Source organism: Mus caroli, chromosome 9 (genome assembly GCF_900094665.2).
Source record: "Mus caroli chromosome 9, CAROLI_EIJ_v1.1, whole genome shotgun sequence".
Classification (NCBI taxonomy): domain Eukaryota; kingdom Metazoa; phylum Chordata; class Mammalia; order Rodentia; family Muridae; genus Mus; species Mus caroli.
Window position 1 is genome coordinate 33,358,379 of NC_034578.1, and position 22,676 is coordinate 33,381,054.

The window sequence follows — 22,676 nt, forward strand, 5'->3', positions numbered from 1 at the left end:
CCCCCCCCCACACACACACACAGCAGGACACAGCAGGGTTGTGTGGCCTGTGAGGCCCGACGCCTGTCCCAGGTGGTTCGGTGGAATCCTGAGGCAGTCTATCCAAGCTCTGGCGGGACTTGGGTCTTCTACCCTTTTATTTCCCCATGTCTGGCGCCCAACAATTGCTGATTCCCTGGCTCTGCTGTTCAAAATGAGAGTTCTGTGACAGCGGGGTCTATTATGGTCATTTGTTACTCCCACCTTCCAAAATAGTACAAAGAACACAGCAACAATAAATGAATGCCCCCGAGAAATAGGTATGATGCTTACTTAGACAGTGTCTTCATGAGGGTTTCATTGCTGTCGAGGCACACTGTGACCATGAAACACCATGACCATGGTAACGCTCATGAAGGAAAACATTTAATTGGGGCTGGCTTACAGTTTCAGAGGCTTAGTCCATTATTATCATGGTGGGAAGTACATCAGCACCCAGGCAGACATGATGCTGGAGAGGTAGCTGAGGATTCTACATCTTGATCCGAAGGCAACAGGAGGAAACCATGTGCCACACTGGGTGTTGCTTGGGTATAAGAGACTTCAAAGCCCACTCCCATGGTGACATACTTTGTCCAACCAGGTCATACCTCCTAAATAGTGCCACTCCCTATAGGCCAAGCATTCAAACACATGATTCTATGGGGACCATACCTATTCAAATCACCACAGGCAACCAACTGATGTGTGTGTTATTCGTTGCCCTGAGAGGTAAGTAGATGGTATCTGGCCAACAAACATAGCCATAGCCCTCCATTGTGCAGCAAAGGGTACAAACTAAACCCAAGAGTCACACTAGTCTACAACTTGCCTCTTTATCACAATAGCAGGGTTTTTTTTTTTTTTTTTTTTTTTTTGGTTTTTTTCAAATGATTAGGAACATCATCCAAATTCAACTCCTTCCCTGACCCCTGCCTTTTTCTGCTCTTTGGCTTTAAGAAATAAACCCTGGAGCTCTCTCCCAGTAGGAAAGGCCTTCCCAGATATCAGATAAAAGAAGTAAACTAGATATGGCAGCTTTGTGTCCTAAAATATTTAATTTGATACTTCCTAATGTTAAGGCTGGCCGAGCTCTCCTTTGTCTGGGTAAAAACAAGCCTTTCAGAGAATACACAAAATATCTGCTACCCAGTTATTGAGCCAACAGGTTGAATTTTCTCTGAAAACCATTCCAATTTGTAAGTACTAGTAAATACTTTCTAAATCAAAAGCATGTTACTTGTCTCGTCCATTTCTGAGCTCCCCAAAGAGAAAATCCTCCTCCTTCTCCAACACTCGGGGGTGGGGGTGGGGGGACAAGGCTTTTCACAAAACACAATGCTGAAATAATACTGAAGGAAGGGATCCAGGTCTGCTTTCTGTTCTATTGTCTTATTCTGTCAGCTCCCACATCTCCCCAAATCCAAGCTTAATAATTTACAGCGGAAAGACATTTAATGAGTAACAGGCAGGATTGGAGCTGTCAGCTCCACACAATGGGGTTGTTTGCATCTTCCTGCTTGGCGTCAGCACCAACTCTCTCGGCTCACTTCAACTGAAACAATTCCATTTGCTATTTTCATAAAATTAGTTCCTCTGCAGTTTCTATTAATCAGAACATTCTTTGGAGAGAATTATACTGGGATTTTATCACCATCTGAGTTCAACCATTCTGTGAGTCTGATGAATTTTTATCACCTCTCAGTAGCAGAGGGTAAAATTTGGGTGAGCTGATGTGAGCAGGTATAGAGTTCCCATTAGAAGTCAAGCAAGGTCTGACAGACTGGGAGACCTGGCTCAGTCTCCACCACTACCTGTCTGAGTGGTCTCCCCACCCAAGCATCTGTAATTTCAAATATTCTCGGAGTCATGGATTTCCTTTCAAATTGTGTAAGAGCTACCGCTATTCTACATCTGCATCACTAAACCACACAATTCCAGTGCCTTGCATACATACAACCTACCTATGGAGTCCAGAGTTAAAACTGTGTGCTCTGAGCTCCCACAAACTTCCTTCTCTCTCCTAACAATCTTTAGCTGGAAATAAGACCTGCACCTCTAAATTCCTTGGTTGAAAGAGAAAGGACTGAATTCATTTCGTAAGGGAAGATATGAGAATAAAGTTTTTCATGATAGTTGCTATAGGTTTACACAAGTGTCCCTTAAAGGCGTCTGTGGTCTGCAAACCATTGGGAGGTTCTCTAACCTCCCTCTTTAGGACATAGGGCAGAAGAGAGGAAATTTAGATCACTGGGGTGAGGGGTGTGCTCTGGAAGAGGTTATAGAGCCCAGCTCCTTCTACTTTCACTGTTTCCCAGCAACAGCCAAGGAAGAAGCTTTGCTCCAACACACAATTCCCACCATGATGTGTTGCCACAGGCCCCCAGACCATGAGACCAACCAAAAATAACCGTCGCTTCTCAAACTGTGAGCCGAGATAACCTCTCCTTGTCTGGAGTTATCTTACTCTCCTGTCCCAGTCTTGGACCGGTTAACACAGTGGCCACATACTTTTTGAAAAGTGTGTGTGTGTGTGTGTGTGTGAGGGGGGGGGTGGTGGAATGAAAAAAAAAGTATCTGACAGATTGATATATGCTGCCCAGTGTTAGTGTAAATGAGGCCTGGGATAAAAAAAAATTATGAAAGCTTTGGTGACCTTTCTGTGCTGCCAGCTTACAGAACACCAGCTTCATCCCAAGGAAGGCAAACACTTCCTGAGAAAAGAAATAGATGGAAGAAATGTTGTCCTGATGGAACAGGCTTCTAGAACTTTCTCTGTCCACTAAGTATATAATTTTAGATTAGCGGTAACAATCTCCACCAATATGAGATAAAATAATACTGCCTGACATCTAAGGAAGGCCTGTTTAGTTCCAATAACCACTTGGAGCCGATTCATTGTAAACATCAATTTTTCGTTGATTTATTGAGTTAGGGTCTCAATGTAAAGTCCCAACTGGCCTCTCAGTCCCAACTTGCTGTGTAACCTGGGCTGCTCTCACACTTGAGATCCTCCTGCCTCAGCTTCCCTAGTGTTTACCCTACAGATGTGTAACACTGCAGACTTTACTGCAGACACCTAAGGTAGGAAGATCAACTTTTTCTTAAAACCCCCAGAACTATTTTAGACTTTGAACCCTGTAGTCTCTGATAATGCTCAATTTTCATTGTTGCAGAGAAACTAGGCACAACCAACATAAAAAACAAACGAGCACACCTATTTGGCAGTCAAATGTCAGTTATGGCCATAGGAATTTGAGTTTCACATAACAAAGTGTTTTTCTTTTGAGAAGATATACACACAAAAAATCATGGCTCTCATGCAGAAAAGGTTTGGGTTTTGTGTGTGTTGGGGGTGGAGTTGTTTTGAGACAGGATTTTTTTTTTCTCTGTGTAGTCCTGGGTGTCCTGCAACTTGCTCTGTAGACCAGGCTGCCTGGAACTCAAGAGGTCTACCTGCCTCTGTCTCTGCCTTTGCCTCCTGAGTTCTGAAATTAAGGGTGTCATCCTGCCCAGCTTTGTTTCCTTTTGAGAAAAGATTCAGTGGTTCTCAACCTTCCTAATGCTGTGACTCTTTAATACAATTGCTCATGCTATGGTGACCCCCAACCATAAAATTATTTTTTGTTGGTACTTCATAACTGTAATTTTGCTGATATGAATCATAATGTAAATATCTGTGTTTTCCAATGGTCTTAGGTAACCTCTGTGAAAAGGCTGTTCGACCCTGAAAGAAATCACAACTCATAGGTTGAAAATGCCATTATAGCATAACCTAAGCCAGCCTTGAATTTATGGTGATCCTCCTGCATCAACCTCCTAAATTTGAGGAACACGGGTGTTCCCCACACCTGATCCAGAGAACACTTTGATAACTAAAAAAACATACTGGCAAACTTTAAATGTCCCCCTGAGATCATAGTGTGTATTAACTTAAAACACCTAATGGCTTATTTTGCCCCCCCCCCCCGCCTCTATCAAGAACAAATGATTTTACACATTTGAGAAAAACAACTAAACATTACTCTGAGTTGCTTTTGCTTTTGTTTGCTTGGGAGAGAAAAAAAAAATAACTGTTTAACAAAGTTTGTTATGGCTTGGATGTCAAAGGCTGGCTCTGATGAGCTTAAGAGTGACTGCATCCTGAGGGCTCATCAGTGAGTTAATTACCTTAGATGGGTTCATAGTTAGACAGGCTGCTGGAAAGAGATGGAAACTCTGGCACAACCTCTTCTTACCTTTAGGGATATGTGCATGCAGGTGGTACACATGCAGCCTGTAGGCAGAACATGCATACACAGGAAATAAAAGTTTAAACAACAAAGTGTTCTCAAGTGTCCTATCCTCTGGAGTAACTAACTATAAATTAGATTTACACCTTGCGTCCTTGGCCTGCCATTACAAAACTATGTAAAACTCATTAAGACAAGAGTTACATTTTATTTCTTGTGTATTCTCTCAGTTTCTAATAGTGCATAGTTACAGTAACAATAGCATAGCTCCTCAATAAGTCAGCTAAGGTTCAGTCGTTAAAGAGGTAAGGACCTATAGGTCTCTACAGTCAAGAAAATTCAATCAGCCTCCACTTCATTCATAATTCAGAAAAAGAGTGCACTGAAAGCCAGGCTAGTGACCCATGCCTTCAATGCCAGTACTAGGGAGGCCGAGGCAGGCACATCTGTGAGTTCCAGGACAGCCAGGGTTACATAGTGAGAATCTGGAGAGAAGGGACGGGAAGAGAGAAAGAAGTAGAGGGAAAGAGGGAGAGAGGAAGAGACAGACACAGAAGACAGGCGAGCAGGCAGATAGAATACATTCAGGCCCAACTTTGTCAACGGACACAGCTTCCAGGACCGGAGTTCACAAATCTTATATTGCTTTTGTTTTCCCTTCATGCTTGCACAACGAAGGAGGCAGACTTTGACCTTCTACTGGCCTGATCTTTTGATCAGACACCCTTTAGAATGTATACAAAATCTTGACACATTCTGAGTAGCAGTTAGGGAAGAACACTCGTCCACAAGTGTGGACCAGTATAGGGTGGCAAGAAGGGAAAAGGGTTTATGTGACCTCGGGCCTCTTCCCAAGTCTGTCTCTTGGTTTCACTGATCCTTGCCTTGTCGGTACATGTCAAAAGCTAAAGGAAGAAAAACTACCAATAAAATAAGGCCGAGTGAGGAGAATGTGTTGTTATTTAACTAGTGATCTGCATTCAATTCGGGAGGGATGTTAGGGATCCTGAAATGCCAAGCCGATTTGATTGTCCCCACAATCCCAGGCTCCTCCTGCGGACTGGTCAACAGATAGCGGGGCAGGAGTTGGTGTCTAGACCGCAGAACAGCTCTCTGCAGTCTAGATCGGTCGGAGCAATCTCAATCAGGACAGCAAGAAGCTATGAAACCGTCTTCCTGTTATTGTCCAAGGGTTTAATCCTTACCGAGGTGTGATTGACAAGCATTGCTATCCAATCGAAACTGAGGACAGTACATATCGACCAATCGGAGGACGTAAAGGAGACTGACGTACACACCACCCACCCACCACGCTTTGCGTTGCCTGGAGCCACAGCAATCGTCAGCTAGTGAGGAAGCCCTTAAGTGCCGAAAGGGCGGCTTTGATTGGTCCATCTTAAATTTCTTAAATGAACCCCTACTTGTGATTCGTCCAAAGTAAACCAAAGCCCGGGTGAAGAGAGCGAGGGGTGAGTCCTGGTGAGGAACCTGAGAGCCGGGTGAGGACCAGAGGCTGGCCCCAGACGCCTGGAAGGTGAGGGCTGGAGGCGCGCGGACCACCGAAGGTCATCCTGGCCGCAGGCCTGGGATTACTGCTCAGTTCCCAGTGTTCCCAGCTGCGGTGCTGGGAGCTGATGTGTGGTGAACCCTGCAGACTGAATCGCTGCCTGCCCAGTAAAAAGGGCAGGACGCTGAAGCACCCTCTTTCTGTCAGTCAGGTGTCACCTGGTCTTTAGGGGTCGTGACAGTTGATTTTGCTCAGAGGTGCATGTGATTAACCAACAAAGATTAGGAGGCATTAGCCTAATTTTTTTTTTTTTTTTTTGGTTTTTCGAGACAGGGTTTCTCTGTGTAGCTCTGGCTCTCCTGGCACTCACTCTGTAGACCAGGCTGGCCTCGAACTATGAAATCCGCCTGCCTCTGCCTCCCGAGTGCTGGGATTAAAGGCGTGCGCCACCACGCCCAAACGAAGCTGAAGTTTCTAAAGTAGGAAAAAAAAAAAAAAAAAAGTGTAGGCTCTCAGGCTCTCACTCCTCCAGTTTGTTGATTTTTGGGATAGGCCTTGCTAAATATCCCCGGGAGGCCGCCTAAAACTTACGGTCAGTCCTCTTGCCCCAGCCTTTTGAATGCTAGGATGACAGATGTGTACTACCACATCAGGCCATTCTAACTATTTTTGAAGGTTTGGAATAAGCAATTAAAAAAAAAAAAAGTTAAAAAGAGAGCTGGGTGTAGTGGCGTTAATCTTTAGTCCCAGCACGCTGGAGGCACAGGCAGTCAAATCTTTGTGAGTTCGAGGCTAGCCAAGTCTACAATGCTTTACCGAGGGGGGGAGGGGGGGAGATTTCTCCAGAAAGGCAATCTTGTCCAGTAACCTTTCATTTCTATTGCGTTCAAGGACTTGGTCCCGAAATTGGGGGTACGGGCAAGGTATCATCCACCAGCAGCCTTAAACCACACTGCCTTATCTGTAATTTCCATCTGCCCCAGACAGCAAGAAACGGGTATTAGTTTTCTCCCTTAAGATTCTCAGCTTGTCTTACAGAGGTGGCCCACGCCTTTAATCACAGAGGCTGAGAGTTCTCTGAGTTTGAGGCCAACCTGGTCTAGTTCCAGGACAGCCAAGGGTACACAAAGAAACCCTGTCTCCGAAAAACAAAAACAACCAAACAAAGATCCTCACACAGCCTAGTGGTGGGCACGATTTTCATCCAATGAGCCCAGGGTGCAGGATTTTTGTTTGTTTGCTTGTTTTTCCCTGGAAATTGGGTGAAAGGGGCTGTCAAACCAACCTTAGGTGGAGGAAGAATTCAAGACATATAGATTCAAAAGGGTCCAGAGAACTTTATAAGGAACCTCACAGCCTCCATCACAGGGAGAAAAACAAACAACAAAGCACGTGACCTTGTCTTGCTTTTGTCAACTGCTACACAGTGTTTAAATTTATACAAATTGTTTTTTCCTACTCTAGGTTACTTGTTTCTAACAAGTTAGAATTTACTCTTAAAATTGTGTCGGCTTAAGCATCAACTCTCAGAGAATATTTGGATGGTATTCTGTGTCTTAAGTAAATGGACTTTTTTGTTTTGTTTTGTTTTAATCAAATCTCACTAACAAATAATTTAGCTATTCTCAAGACTTGGTGTTTTAGCTCAGATGGCACAGTCACACCTAGCATGCATGAGGCCCTGAGTTCTACCCCTAGTGTGTCATAAACAGGGAGTGGCCCACTGTAATCGCAGGGAAGGTAGATGCAGGGGAATCAGAAGGTCACTGGGGCTGGAGAGATGGCTCAGTCCAGGCTTAAAGCTCCCTGTAACTCCAGTTTCAGAATCTAATGTCCTCTTCTGGCCTCCATGAGCGCCGGCACAAACATCACACAGGCACACACACACACACACACACACACACCAATTAAAAAAAATCTAAAAGAACCCCAAAAGAATGGTTTGGTTACGAAGGGCTTGGAGCTGTGTGTCCTATCACTTAAGAGTACATCCCATAGGTGTAACTTGATGTCATCTGAGCCTGTCAGCATCCGTGGGGATGGAAGATCAATGCTTCTGATGTTTCCAGCCTCCGCTGTCATTTATCCCGATTTCTAGGTGATAAGAGTTTGTTCATGTCTTCCAGGTTGTTGTATGATATCCAAAACAGCACAGCTAATCCTAAATAGACATTTCCTTCAAAGAAGCCCATCAGCTCAGCCAGTCAGGCTAGTTGTTTCTGATATGTCTTTTGACCCCTTTCCATTTCCATAGCTAGGATAAGTGTTCTTATCTGGAGAACTGTGATAGTCTCCTAACTCATCACCTGTCTCTGCTCTTTGCTCTCTGCTCTCTGCTCTCTGCTCCCAAATCCTGTAAGGTACACTCTGATGTGGGGGAAATTGGTTCTAAACAAGAGCTCTGCCACTGGGTAACTCTGACCCTCCCTCATGTTTGTCTGTTTATTTATTTTTGGTAACTTTATTTTTAAACGGTCTTACCAAATTGCCCAGCTGGGTCTTGAACTTGAAATTCTTCTGCGTCAGTAACTCAGGACGTGGTATAAGCCTGAAACCACTAAACCTAGCTATTAGTTATAAAAATGAAGAAGTCTCATACGTCTCAGCCTGGGGATATGGCTCAGCAGTTAAGAACACTATCCGAGGACCGAGGTACAATTCTCAGCACTCACATGGCAGCTCACAACTCTCTGTAACTCCAGTCTCAGGGGATCTGACACCCTCACACAGACATATATGCAGGCAAAAGACCAATGCACGCACAATAAAAATAAACATTGAAAACAATTTTAAAAGTAAGTCTCACAAAGTGTTTAAGAACTAGAGGCTATTGAAATCTCTAGTTTGGGGAATGTAGTAAGTAGTGGAGTCTGCCAACCAGATTAATAAATATTCTCATTCTGCTTATGGTTTTTATCTTAAAGAAATGAAGCATCACAAATTGTTAAATTCCTTCTATTCTCTTTGCTGGTCCCATTCTGGTTTCTTCCTCCTCCCCGAGACACTTACCAGAATTGCTGTGTACAATTTATACTCGTTGTTCTGTTGTTGTTGTTTATTATGTGTGTTTGGGGTTGGCGCACTTAACATGTGTGTGCCTGCAGAAGCTGGAGGATAACCTCAGGTGTCATCCTTAAGAACTCTTGTCTACTTCATTTGACACAGGGTCTCATTGCTCTAGAGTTTGACTAGGCTAGACTGGCTGGCCAACCAGCTCCAAGGATCCTCCTGTCTTCTGCGTCTCCAGCACTGGAGTTAAAAGCATTTCTTACATGGGTTTAGTCATCTAACTCCTCCCACTTCCAGAGCAGGCACCTTATTGACTGAACCATTTCCCCAGCCATTATATTTTTGCTGTATGTATATGTGTATATATATGTGTATATGTGTACATATGTATATAATTGAAGATAACTTCAATTTTTAAGATCAAAATGTAAATCATATACTTCAGATTTCAGTTTACAGATTACTTTTATTTACTTTTTTTACCCTCAAGCTATGTTTTTCTTTTAGTTTATTACTTTAAAAAGTTCCATGTTTATTTTGCCTTCTGACTCCATGCCTTCAACGGGTCCACAATGATTTTCTGCTCCTCAATAAGGAAAGCCACTTGACCCCGTCACGGACACACTTAGCACCTGTGGAACCACCCCAGGTCCTGCTGCCCTGCTGCTTTGTCTTAGGCAATCTCATGAGGACTTTATGTCTTACAGCAGGAGCCCCTTGAAGTCTGCCTGGATGTACCCTGCCTGTGGGTTTAGGTTTTCCCAACCTTCTTGGTATAAGGGTGACCCATCCTGCTGCTAGGGGCTTGAGACAACCTAGTTTTCTAGAGGCTGTACTGAAGGAAAACCTACAACAGCATATCAAACACTTGGCCATGACGAGTGTCTCTAAACCCTGTCCCTGGAAGAGGAAAAAGAAAGAGCAGCTGTTGATTTGCTTCTGTGTTTGTGTGTGTGTATTTGTGTCTGTGTTTGTTTAAGACAGGGCCTCACTAGCCTGGATCTAGAGACGCTTCTGCCTCAGGCTTCTACCACAGACACAGCCCCCCTGATAATACAGATGCAGGCCACTGTTCTGGCTTGCAACCTTCTTTTGTCACTCAGCACTGCTTTTGAGTTATATTCATGTGTCTGTGTATATAGATCATGTCTGTTCATTCGAAGTGTTCGTGATGAGAATATAATAAATACATTTAATAGGTGTGCAGCTTTTACGTCCTCTTTGCTATTGAAATTACAATGTCCTCACGTGTGTCTCCTTATATGAGAATTTCTAGAACTATTTTTTTGAACTTTCAACGGAGGTGTGTACTGCCAAGGGACATTTGAGGATCTGTGAGGCCATATTTAGTTATTATTGTGGTTGGAATATGCCAGAGAGCTGAGAATGTTGAATGTTGCAAAATGTTGGGACAGTCCTCAAATGAATTATCACCCTGCATCTTGTATAACTTTTTTTCTAGTGCCCTCTAGGATATTCATTTAATAATTATCTGGGCCTAGAACCTAACTCCATTTTTTTTTGTGTGTTAACATAATGTAATTTTTGGCACAGTTCAGTGAAGTGTAATTTCCAGGAATGTAATTCAAGGGGAAATTATACTGATCTGTGGCTTGGAACTTGTTCCTTAGTCTAGAAAAATCATCTAACTGAAGGCAGCACAGCTCGTGGTATTTGAGTTGCCAGCACAACACACCTGCATGGTCTGCATGCGGAGCTTTCGTTCGCACTCATGGTGATGCTAAGTTTAGGCGAGCATCTGACTACTGTACTTCATTATGTATTCTTGTGTCGTCAGCCCGAACGTTCATACACTTAAACATATGCCGTTTCATTATGAATTACTTCCACTAAAAATCGACTTCTGTACATGCTACAGAGTAGAGGTCGAGTTTTATTGTTTCCTGGTTAGATAATCATCTGTGTTACCACCACTGTGAAACCCTTTATGAACTGGGCCATGAAGCCAGCCACTTCTAGGGAGCATCTCACAAATGCCCAGATCTGTGTCTGGGCTTCCAGTTTCGTGCAATTGGTCCACGTATCTTTGTCCCACTGTCACACTGTTTTAATTACCTTGGTTTCATAACATGTCTGTGGCAGTTGGTGACAAGAAAAGCACATTGCCATTCCTTGTTCTCAGAGTGGTGTTGGCTATTCTTGGCTCTTTACTCTCCTGTGTGAATTTAGGATTCATTTTCCCACTCCTTAAAAAAGAAGTATTTTTGGATTTTGGTTAGAATTGCACTGAGTTTTCACGTTAAGAAAAATTGAGATCTTTTAATTAAACCATCCCCATCTGAAAGTGTGAATTACTTCTCTGTGAAGCCTGCTTTATTCCACTATCCAGGTACTTTTCAAAGGTCCTTGCATAAAGTTGCATAATTTTAGCTGCAAAAATCTGACAAATATGTGTTGTACTTAATCCTATTTACACATGTGTACATATGCCCGCCTATTTTTACTATGCCAGTTTGAACTCTATTCAGATGTTTAGAAGATAGTGAAGGCAATATCGCCTCACCTATCACCTAGCTTTAAGAGATAGATCATGGTGCTGGAGAGAAGGCTCAGCAGTTAAGACACTGACTGCTTTTGTAGGGGTCCTGAGTTCAAGTCCCAGCAACCACGTGGTGGCCCCCAATCACCTGTAATGGGATCCAATGCCCTCTTCTGGTGTGTCTGAAGACAGAGACAGTGCACTCACATAAAATAAATAAGCAAATCGAGAGGGGGGGGCTCGTGACCACCTGGTTCACATCAGCACTTTCATTTTATCCCCGACAACCCCTAAATGATGTGAAATGCTGGGGTACCACATTCTGTTGGCTGTCATATGTTGTATGTGACTGTGTAGATTCATGTATCGTAAAGAATCACTACCTTTTTTTTCAGAGATTCATTTATTATATGTATGTGAGTACAATGTAGCTTTCTTCAGACACTAAAAGAGGACATTAGATCCCATTACAGGTGGTTGTAAGCAACCATGTGGTTGCTGGGAATTGAACTTAGGACCTCCGGAAGAGTAGTTAAGAGTGCTCTTAACTGCTAAGCCATCTCACCAGCCCCAAATCACTATATTTTAAAAAATGTATTTCACTTTAAAAAAAAAAGCTCTCTTTGTTTTATTAACTCTCTAATGACCACTGAGTCATCTCAGAAAAGGTTTTGTACTGAAATATAACACAGACAGAAATGGCATAGCCCACTATGTATATCTAGATACAGATTACTAAAGTTACAAAGTCAGGTGACCAACACCCAGATCAAAGAACAGTTTTATCATCCAGGCCCCATCCCATCACTCAAGGTAAACAGAGCAGTTGGACCTGTTTTCGAGCATTATGTGATTGGAGTGAGTCTACAGTGAACTTTTCACTCTGCCCTTGGCTTGATGCCTGTGAAATTCACCCATACTGTCAGATGCTGCCATGCCCATGATGGACGCGTGCATAATGTTTTGCATCCCTATAGACTGTCTGCCATCATCCTTTTGGCCATTCTGGTTAGACATAGAGATTCTTCACTTGGTTTTTAATTAGCATTTTTTTGGTGGCTAGTGAGGTAAGGACTTTTTACATGTATTGACCAGTCATCCTCTGTGTGAAGTTGGTTCTCATTTTTTTTCTTCTCTTATCTATTTCTGAAATAATAGTAAAATCCATTAATTTGGGTGTGCCATTTATTGTAGTGCTCTTGTCTGTTTGACTGTGTATTTGGAGGTTTTGTGGTTAGGTTCATATGTCCTCCAGGTTACATCTCAGACTAAATTATTTCTCTCAATCCTGTTCTTACTGATACTTTCAAACCTTTACATATGCTTTCTTGTTACAAATATTGGTCCATTATTTTATTTTGTTTCACCCTTTTGTGGCGAACCTCACAAGATGAAGTTCTCCATCCTGGCCATTTGCAGTGTGCAGTTCAGCAGTGCTAGCCTGTTTACGTGACTATGAAGCTAGGACCTCTGTGTGTATTCGGTGTCTTTGCCTCCGTTCCCTCCTTGCCCTGTCGTTGCTTGTGTCTTTTGTGTGTCTGCCTTGTGTGTCTTTTTCAAATTCAGTGTTTTCTCACTTGCCTTTCCTGTCATTTATGTAAAGAGCTACTTTAAAAAAAATCCAGAATGAGAATCTTTCAGCAGTCAACTCTGCGGTGATTGCATTTACTATGATCATTGATGCATAATAAAGTGAAAACTTTCACACTCTGTGTGGCCCAGTGGACTGCAGCCACTGCCTCATTTGTGGTAGACAACTGCTCTGCCATTGATCCCACCCTCCCAGCCTGTTTTGTATTTATTTTTTCTTTAAAATTTTTGTGTGTAATTTGGGTGCATGCTTATGTAAGTGTGTGCATGTATGTATTCAAGTGTTCCTGTGTGTGTAATAGTTCTTGTTACTAATATGCAAGTGTTTGGTAGAGGCCAGAGGTCAATGCCAGATGTCTTCTTTGGTTGCTTCTCCATCTTATTTCTTCAGACAGGATTTCCCTCAGGACCTGGAGCTCACCAGTTGGCTGGACTGACCACCAGTGAGCTCCAGGACCCTCCTTTCCCACTTCCCAGTGCTGGCGTTACAGATGGCCACCACTGCTTTACATGAATACCAGAGATTGGAACTTGCTTGAGCGGTAGGCATAGGCACGTCACCGATTTAAGCACCTCCCTAGTCTGCTGAGATTTATTCTTGAGGAACCTTGTATGCCTGCTGAGTGGTATCCCAACAGCGACTTTACTTTAGCCTCTTGGGGATCCTGTAGGTTTCTCACTTTTATTGTAGTTCCTATTAGGAACCCCATGATGCTTTAACTCTGCTTGCAGAGAGTGTAGGGTTAGGATTTAGATTTCTTTCCAGTTGGTCTATTTTTGCCATGGCCTGAGTGAGTCACTTGGCCAGCTTTAACTAAGTCCTTAGCCGATTTTTCAGTATCTATTCAAACATGGCTTGGCCCCTTGAGGTTCCAGCGTTAGGAACTGTCCTTGTGCATTATGAGCTGTCCCTGCGCCATGGGCTGAGGCACCACTGGAGAATCCTATTAGGCCTCCATCTCCAGTCAGATCCCACTGCGGACTTTGATCCCAGTTCCAGCTTACCCATCGGGCTTTGAGGGTACATTAAATTTAACACACTGTAGAATGTTACCTTTTTCCACGTATGGTTTTAAAAATTCCATTTTGTTAGGCACTTCCGCTGTTCTGTGAGGCACTTCTGCTGTTAGCCCAGTGTAGTGCATTAACCAGCAGTTCCCATCTTCTCCCCGTTAGCAAACCAGCAGTTCCCATCATCTGTCTACAACCTGCCACTGTGGCCTTATCTCTCCGTCACCCGAATTTAGCAGACTGGTCAGCATGGCTTCATTTACTCACCAGCAAATATTTGTTTTACATAATCTTTATGCTGAGAACTGGCGAGAACAGGGTGGGCAGAACAGTTTCAGTCTTCAGGAGTTTAATCTCGAAATAAGAGATAGAAGCCGCGCAGTGGTGGCACACACCTTTAATCCAAGCACTCAGGAGGCAGAGGCAGGCAGATTTCTGAGTTCGAGGCCAGCCTGGACTACAGAGTGAGTTCCAGGGCAGCCAGGGCTACACAGAGAAACCCTGTCTCAAAAAAACAAAACAAAACAAAACAAAAAGATAGAAAATGAACTTGTAAACAAATGGCTAGAAGAGCTAACCATGGAGGCAGAGGCTATAGATCATCAGATAGGGCATTTGCCTGGTCTGCAAGAGCCTGGGTCATTAACTACAGTGGAGAGTGCTCTGAAAGAAAGAGAGACTAACTTTTGGAGAGTTACTTTAGATGACAAGTCAGGGAAGGGCTGCCTGAGGACGACCTTCCTCTGATGAAGCCACATTATGAACTATGAGGAGAGGCCAGTCCAGCAACAAAAATCACCAAATAGCAGGTGCCTGCCCTGTTGGGGGCTGGCGGTGGAATCCTACCTCTGGAAACATCAAGTACAGAGATCTGAAGACAGGGAAGTACTCTGTGCTGCAGTCAGTGACATGATGTCCATGGGGCTCTTAATGAGGGCATAGTGCTCTGCCAGCATGACAGAGGCAAGTGGGAACTCCCTCTACTCTACCACCCTGCCACACTGATTGCTTCCCAAGTGTGCAAGTGCTGGTACCACCCATAACCCTCTCACTGTCTCAATATGCTTTGCTTTTGCTGCAAGTAAGTATATAATATGGATAGGTGTTTGCATCACATTGTTCTCTAGTAGACCTTAAGCTTCTGCTGGGATATGTGTCTTATTTACCTTTGTCATCTCTAGGAGCACAATGCTTTCCATGGTGGGCACAGCACAATGGTGATTGAAGAAATTTCTTTCTTCTCCCCTCCCCTCCCCTCCCCTCCCCTCCCCCTCTCCTCTCCTTTCCCAGTCCATGCTTAGAGTCTCTTTCCAACAAGCTTAAAATGGAACACCTCAGTCTATTTCCATTGTGTTTAAATCATAAGGCAAAGAAACCCAGAAACCTGAGGAAGAAGCTGTTTTCCTAAGATCTGTCTCTGCCGCTATAAAAAGGAAACTCAGGAACCTGATCTAGAATGGTGTTGCCTCATTAGTGAAGTGAATGGTGCCCCGCCCCCGAGATATCCTTACTTTCAACATCTGTACATGTGATTTATTTGGCAAAAGGATCGTTGCACGTGGGGTTAGAACTTAAATCTGGCGGTAATGGGCAGACAGAAGACAGAGAAGGGAAATGTCCTGTGAAGATGACAGTTACTGGAGACACAAGCCAGGGAATGCCTGGCGTCACCAGAAACTGGAAGACCCAAGGAAGCATCCTCCCTTAGATCCTGGGGGGGTGGGGGGTGGGTCGCTCGTGGCCGCCTGGACACTTCTATTTTAGATCTGTGGTCTCAAGAACTGAAAGAAGGAGTTCCTATTGTGAGCCACAACTAGGAAACCAACACTAACTTGCCTCTTATCGCTCAGATGTAATACCTTTCTGATTGCCATGACTAAACAGGCCAGGTCTTATAAAGCACTTAGCATATCCTATGTACCCAAAGGGGTGATGTCTGTTCTTCTGTGAATGAAAACTTGACAACAGAGTGGAAATGTCTGTGTTGTGATTGCCTGCTGAGTCCAAGTTCACACCTCATTTTTAACTGAAGCCTTGGCTTTCTGCAGCCTTCAGAGAAGACTTGGTTAGGGTTTGTGAAGGAAAAGAGCTCAGATTTCTAATGTGGGCTCCAAAAGTCAAAGTGGAGTTGAAGAGGCCAGAATTTGAAATGACAATAGGCTGAGCAGAAGGCAGCCTTGCTCTCCCCCCACTCCCAAGTCCCCACCCCTATTCACACATAAAGAAAGCTCTGGGTTCTGCATTGCCGGTTTTCATTAAGGGACTCTGGGGCTGGACATTCCTGAAAATTAAAGACCCACCATGAGTGAGCCTCCTGACATACTGGCCATCAAGATTCCTCATACTGAGCTCAGGCTTTCTGTGTTGTAAGAACAGTAAGTGCACACGAGGTGTGTGTGTGTGGGGGGGGGCAACCAGAGGCTAATGCTGCTAATCTCTGTCCCCTAGGATGACTGGCATGGTACTCGGAGTGGGTGCTGGCGTGTTCCTCCTCGCTCTGATCTGGGTGCTGGTGCTGCTGCTGTGTGTGCTGTTATCCAGAGCCTCTGGGATAGCTAGGTAAGGCATTCTTTCCAGCCAGGAGTCCTAGGTAAAAGCAATTAGAGGCAAAAATCGCTGACGCTCATTAAACATTTAGAATTCAGAAGATCATTTTTGTAATTACTGGCAGTTTGAACGAGTTGCATTTTAACCTCTTATCATAAGCACTAACTGTGTTATTTATGCTCTGAGGCAGAGGTGGGAGGGGAACGGAAGCGTGTTCTTCAGTTCTCACTGTGGAGAAGATGGAGGGTGGGAGGGAGACCAGAGCTGACAAGAAAATCCACCTTGACTGCTATTGAGTTCCTTGGGAGTTGTAGGTAGAAGTTTTGTCTAATTGTTCAGATTTATGGCACATGCTTGGTCCAATCCTTAAGGCTCTACCCTGGGCCCACAGACACTGACGTTTACAGTGAGTTGGCCTGGCCCTCTGTAGCAAGCCATAACCTAATCCCGGAGACACTTGAGATACACACTCTGTCAGAGTCATGTCAGTAATAAATGGAGAGCTACAGTATTTGTCGAAGTATTCTGGTCTGAAAGAACAAAGGTGTGTGGGCATGGGAGGGATGTGTATGTCTGTATGCATGAATAGACACTTTGTGCAGAAAACTATGACTTCCCATTGTTAAGAATTGGGAGTTACCAGGAATAAGTAGGAATATACCCTGCTGGCACCTATCTGAGGTGGAAGAATTAGTGAACCTTCAGGGACCGTGCCCCCAGGGACAAGCCAGCACAGGCTTGTCCAGTTAGAAGTCAGCACAGTTAGAACTAGACTGTCCGCAGTGCAATGCTTCTGATACTCAGGTCTCTTTGCTCCCAGGTTCTCCATCGTCTTTGTCTTCCTCGGAGCTCTGATCATTACTACAGTTCTATTGCTTTTCCCTCGAGCCAGTGAATTCCCAGCCCCAGAAGGAGAAATGAAGGTAAAGCTATTTGGTTTCATTTTGCCCCTAATCTCAGCCCTTCCACTCTACCCTGTGGCTGTTCAAACAACAATGGGGCTCCAAGGGAGCTGCCCAGGAAAAGGGTCTTATGAATCTCACCTGCAGGGTCACCAGGCAGTGATTTACCTGGTGGCCATCATTTGCCACTCTCATCAAGTTGAATGACTGCAGAGAGCCACTCCTTCCTTAGAGACAGGCAGAGAGTTAGGAACTAGGAACTGGCTGGCTTAGGCTGTAAGTGTGGTGTTCCCCATTCCTGGTAGTATTGGTTCAGAGTCTCAGATCCTGGTCAGAATGGGAGTGTGTTCTCAGGGTGCTGAGTGACATGATTTTCCATCCTGAAGTTGACTTTTCCCACTGTGGTGTCAAGAGAATCATTTCCATCAAGAGCAGTGGGTAAGAGGAGTCTTTCCACGGGAAGCAGAAGGTGAAGTTACAGATGCGTTCTATGCTAATGACTGACGTCTTCATCCCTTAGACCACAGCTGCCAGCCCCTACTTCTGGAAATAGATTTGTATCAACTCTGTCATCACCCCATTTCTGCAGATCTCACTTGGTCTAGTTCATTCCTGACATGGGGCTCTGGTTCTACCATGTGTGGCTGGTCTCAGACCCACTGGCTCTTGCTAAGGGTACTGACCTGTCTGCCCCATTACATCTTCTTGTGGCATTCTGGTTCTTTCCAATAGCTATTTTAATTTTGAAGTAGAAGCCATGCTAATAGCTAGCATTCTCAAAGGATTACTGAATTCTGAGACCTGTGCTAAACATCTTGTTTACATTGTCTCACTGAAACCACACAGCAATCCTAAGTTAGGTACTATCGTTTTCTGGGAAAGAGGGTCAGGTGACCTGACCAGATTCACACTGTCCTGGAAAAAGCAGAGCAAGGATTTAAGCTGAGTTCTGTCCTCAGAATCTTCAAACATGCTGGGCACTGGTGCCTATACCTTTAATCCTAGTGCTTGGGAGGCAGAAACAGGTGGATCTCTGAGTTTGAGGTCAGCTTGGTATATAGAGTGAGTTCCAGGACAGGCAGAGCTACACAGAGAAACCCTGTCTCAAAAAAAAATCACACCCCCCCTCACCCCCCAAAAATCATCACACTTGTTGGAACTCAATAGAATATCAAAGACGATTTTCCAGACCTGAGAGATTGTCAATTTGATATAGTCCACAAAAGTTACATAATTTTTTAATGTAAAATGAACACACACTTCCAGCTCTACGTAAGACTAATGACAGCGAGAGGAAGAAAATGAGCTCTGGAAACTCTAAGGGAAATTATGCTTACCACAGATTCCAGGAGTTATTCCCATGGGTGTCAGGCTCTTCTCTGCAACTGGCCTACCCCAGTGTCTTTGTTTTTAGGAGAAAAGAGTGATACGCACTGCCATATTTGTAATTATCGCAGATGTGACTCCTAGAAAAGGCACAGAGCAAGCATCCTTTTCCAAATCAATCTCTCTCTTCTGTCACATGAGTTTCAGACTCAGGAGACAATCGGGCTTGAGCAAAATATGTTTGTCAGCATGGCCAGCAGAATCGGAGTTTTCCTTTTCAGGTTCTGAGAGCTGGCCCCTGCAGCAGCCTGGCTCAATAGTGTATCAATAATACATGGCCTGGGCCTTCTGCACCCAAGGCCTGCTAATTGGCTAATTAAAAAGTGAAACAGTCGAGCGAGCAAACATGTAGCCCGCGAGAGACTTGTTCAGTACCAGAGCCAAGGTCAAAGTTATGTTAAAGCTGTTTTATCAAACTGACCTTGGTTGTAAGTTGACTGTTGGGGTAGTCTCTGGAGCAGCTGGGGTGGCCACAGCCTTCTTCTTGATGTCTTTGGATCTCACCCTTACCACTGCTTAGATTATTCAGGTAGTTTGTGCATCTACACTGTATTAGCTTTCTGTTGCTGCTGTAACAAATTCCTGCTGGCATAATGGTTTCTACTGTAGATTTATTATCTACAGTTGTGTGAGTTAGCAGTCCATCACTAATCTCCCCAAGTTATATCCAAGGGTGGGCAGTGTTGTGCATCTTTCCAGCAGTTCTGGAAGAATGCCCACTTGCTGACTTCTTCCAGCTATAAAGGCCAGTGCCTGGCCCATGGCTTTTGTCTATGGCCATCTGCACAGCCAGCAGTGTGTCACCTCTCTGACTGTGTCCATCTCACATCTCTTTCCTGAACGTATTTTCTGCTGCTTCTTTCATCCTGTTTTGTTTCTTGAGACAAGGTCTTACTGTGTAGTAGCCTTGGCTGGTCTGAATTACAGTGAAGATCCTCCCACCTCTGCCTCCAGCATGTCTTTAGCTTTTAAGGACTCTGTTAACATTGGGCCTCCCTGGATGGAATAATCCAAGCTAATTGGCCTACTTCCAGGTCACAATCTTAACTCCACTTTGTCATGCAATCCATGAATTCACAGGCTCTAGGGATTAGGATCTCTGGGCCCTTCTTTAGACTGTGACCATTACTGTCAGGTATTTGGGAATCTCTCCAAGAAATGGCTTCTCATAGTTTCTGTGAAATAAGTTAGGCACTCATTTGGTTTACAATACCTGCTTTCCCTACCTATTTAAGCACCACTGCTTAGCTTTGGGGAGACAGAGCTCTGTTCCCTGGAAGTAGATAGCAGACATCTGGGCAGAGCCAATACCAGATACAGATTTTTGTCAACAAAGACCAGTAGAATTAGGGCTTCCCATATGACTGGTTACTAGGCAACCAACTGTATGATGGGGCAAGTTCCATACCCTTTTAGTGCTTTAATATCTTAGATAAGTGGCCACTTTCCCTCACTCCCTTGCAATTAGGGTTCAGAACTCTTCTGATGAAAGCTTCAGGGTCACCTCATTCTGAAAGCTACTCTTTCCCCTAAATTGAGCCATTTGTTTCCTGCTCCTTATCATTATTAGTTGTTGTTGCTCTTCCTCCTCTTAGTTCTCCTCCTTCACCACCACCACCTCCTCCTCTTTTTCTGTGAAAACCTTGTATTTTCTGCTTAGGAAGCTGAAAGTTTTCTTATTGAAATGCAGAAGGAATCCAGAGCAGGATGCTACTTGAAGTTACAAAGAAACTCTGGGCACAGCCATCAGATATCATCAGGTTCACACAGGCAGGGCGCTGGAGTGGCAAACGATTCCGTTTTGATGTTTTCTTTCTTTCTCCAGATTGTGGACACCTTTTTCATTGGCCGCTATGTCCTGCTGGCTTTCCTCAGTGCTGTCTTTCTTGGAGGCCTCTTCCTGCTTCTCACTCATCATGTGCTGGAGCCAATCTATGCCAAACCACTGAGGTCCTGCTGAGCATAGTAACGGAAACACGGGACATGTTGACATCACGGATGAGCACAAAGGCAGTCTGGAACCTGACCACCTTCATGTCTTCAGACCAGAGGGATAACTATTTGTCACTAAGGCAAACCTCCTGAGCCCTGGCCTCCAGAAACTCAGTGGCAAAGCAGGGTCCATGGATGTAAATTGTCACCATCAAGACAGGTACAGCAGTCTTCTCGGAACCCACATGCAGGATGTCTGTCTGTTTTGAATGAACAGTAATCACAGTGATCCGCTTTGGGTAAATTGTTCAGTCAAGCTGTGAGTAGTAGATTTGGGGAAAAGGAGTTTTGGGCTTTGTTGTCCAACAGAAGAAGCCAGTCCTTTTTAATAACGTATAAATTATAAGTTCTCAGTTGAGTATTTGGAACCATTTGGAAGAGAGAAGCATTCAAACACAAATTTGCTTTAATGAGATAGTATGGAAGATGTATTAGGCAGCGGTTATTGACCATTCCTTATGTGCAGTTCCACAGAGCTCTGTAAAGACTGTGTGGCACTTGTCTGAATTCTAATAAAGCAATAAACAGCTACCAAAGGGCTTGCTCTTCAAGCCCCTGGCTACAGCTTTGTTATGTTTACATTTAGTGTTTGCTTAGAGATTAGAAGGGAGGTATGGAAATGTTAGCTGTCTTCCTGCCATGTATCTTGGGTCTTTTTCTCCCAAATTTGGTGGCCTCTGGGTGCCTTATTTAAGTATTGAGTATTTTGTATGAGTCCACTTTGGGCTTTGGCCTTTTCTTTTTTCTTTTCCTTTTGTCCTACAGCAGTACTACAGATTGAGCCCAGGTCCTTGTACACATACTCATCCATCCTATCCCTCTACTTACATTGTGTCTTGAAGAACAATTGCTCTGTTTCCTAGGCTGGCCTGGAACTTTCTCTGTAGCCCAGACAGGCTCTAAACTTGCCATCCTGCCTTAGTTTCCCAAGTAGCTGGGATTTTAGGTCCGAGCCATCAGGCCTGGCTCTTTTTATCTTGTCAATTGGTTAGTTGGTTGATTCCAAGGTCTCACTAGGGACCCAGAGCTGATTTGAACTCTGGCTCCTTCTGCCTCAGGTTTCCTGGGTACTGGGATTACAGATGTGCCCCACATGTCTGCCTCTGTGTTTTCATCTTGGAAATTTTCTCCAGAATTACCAAGGAATGTGTATTCTCAGCGTTGTTGTATAACTTCACATTTGTCTAACTTCCCAGATCAATTAAATTAGTCACTAACTGGGGTGGAGGGTCGAGTCTGGTTCTGCTTTGGAAATGCTACCTTGTGCTTCCAGAGCAATGTGAAGAAGAGTCTGAGAGCCAGGAGAACAAGCAGGAAAGGTGTTAGTGCCAGCTCGATGCCTGGGCTGTAGCAATTCCTTTGAGACTTAAGTTTTATAGCAATTTATTATTATTGCTCTTACTTTTAAGTAGAAAAATCTTGAAGTTTAAGGTGATGAACTCTCCCAGGCTTCTCACAGCAGCCAGTTGGCAAACCCAGATGTGGCAGAAAGAAGCCAGTCTCTCTCACAATAGGAGAAAACCTTCTATACCAGTGGATTCTCAACCCTTCTGATGCTGCAACCCCTTAATCCAGCTCCTTGTGTTGTGGTAAACCCCAACCATGAAATTATTTTCGTTGCTACTTCATAACTGTAATTTTGTTGGTTATGAATTTTAATGTAAATATCTGATATACAGGATATGTGATTTCCTACGTGCGTGAAGGGGTCATTCGACCCCCAAAGGGTCACAGCACTCAGGTTGAGACCTGCTGCTCTAGGATTTGTGACCCCCTGGTTGGGAACTTGAGAGAGGTTAGGGCCACTTCTCTTTCCTATTGCTCCTTGATATTGTTGATGGAGTATAGAAAAGTCCATTTCTGAGTTCAAGGCCAGCCTGGTCTACAGAGTAAATTCCAGGACAGCCAGTGCTACACAGAGAAACCCTGTCCTGAAACCCCACCCTACCCCAAAAAAAAGAAGAAAGAAAGAAGGAAAAAGA

General features: G+C 44.1%; 1 protein-coding gene across 2 annotated transcripts in view; it reads left to right on the forward strand.

Moving 5' to 3' along the window:
• Nucleotides 1–21,275, forward strand: part of Tmem218 (transmembrane protein 218) — a 48,104-nt gene extending 26,829 nt beyond the window's left edge. The window contains exons 1-4 of one of the 2 annotated variants that reach the window (XM_021172386.1): nucleotides 5,588–5,784; nucleotides 16,316–16,426; nucleotides 17,235–17,337; nucleotides 20,528–21,275. In XM_021172386.1, coding sequence (XP_021028045.1) covers nucleotides 16,317–16,426; nucleotides 17,235–17,337; nucleotides 20,528–20,662 — 348 coding nt within the window. In that variant the 5' untranslated portion in view covers nucleotides 5,588–5,784; nucleotide 16,316 and the 3' untranslated portion in view covers nucleotides 20,663–21,275. Of the gene's footprint in view, nucleotides 1–5,587; nucleotides 5,785–16,315; nucleotides 16,427–17,234; nucleotides 17,338–20,527 lie in introns of those variants that run through there. The other variant, XM_029481115.1, reaches the window with a different exon arrangement.
• Nucleotides 21,276–22,676: the final 1,401 nt, after the last annotated feature.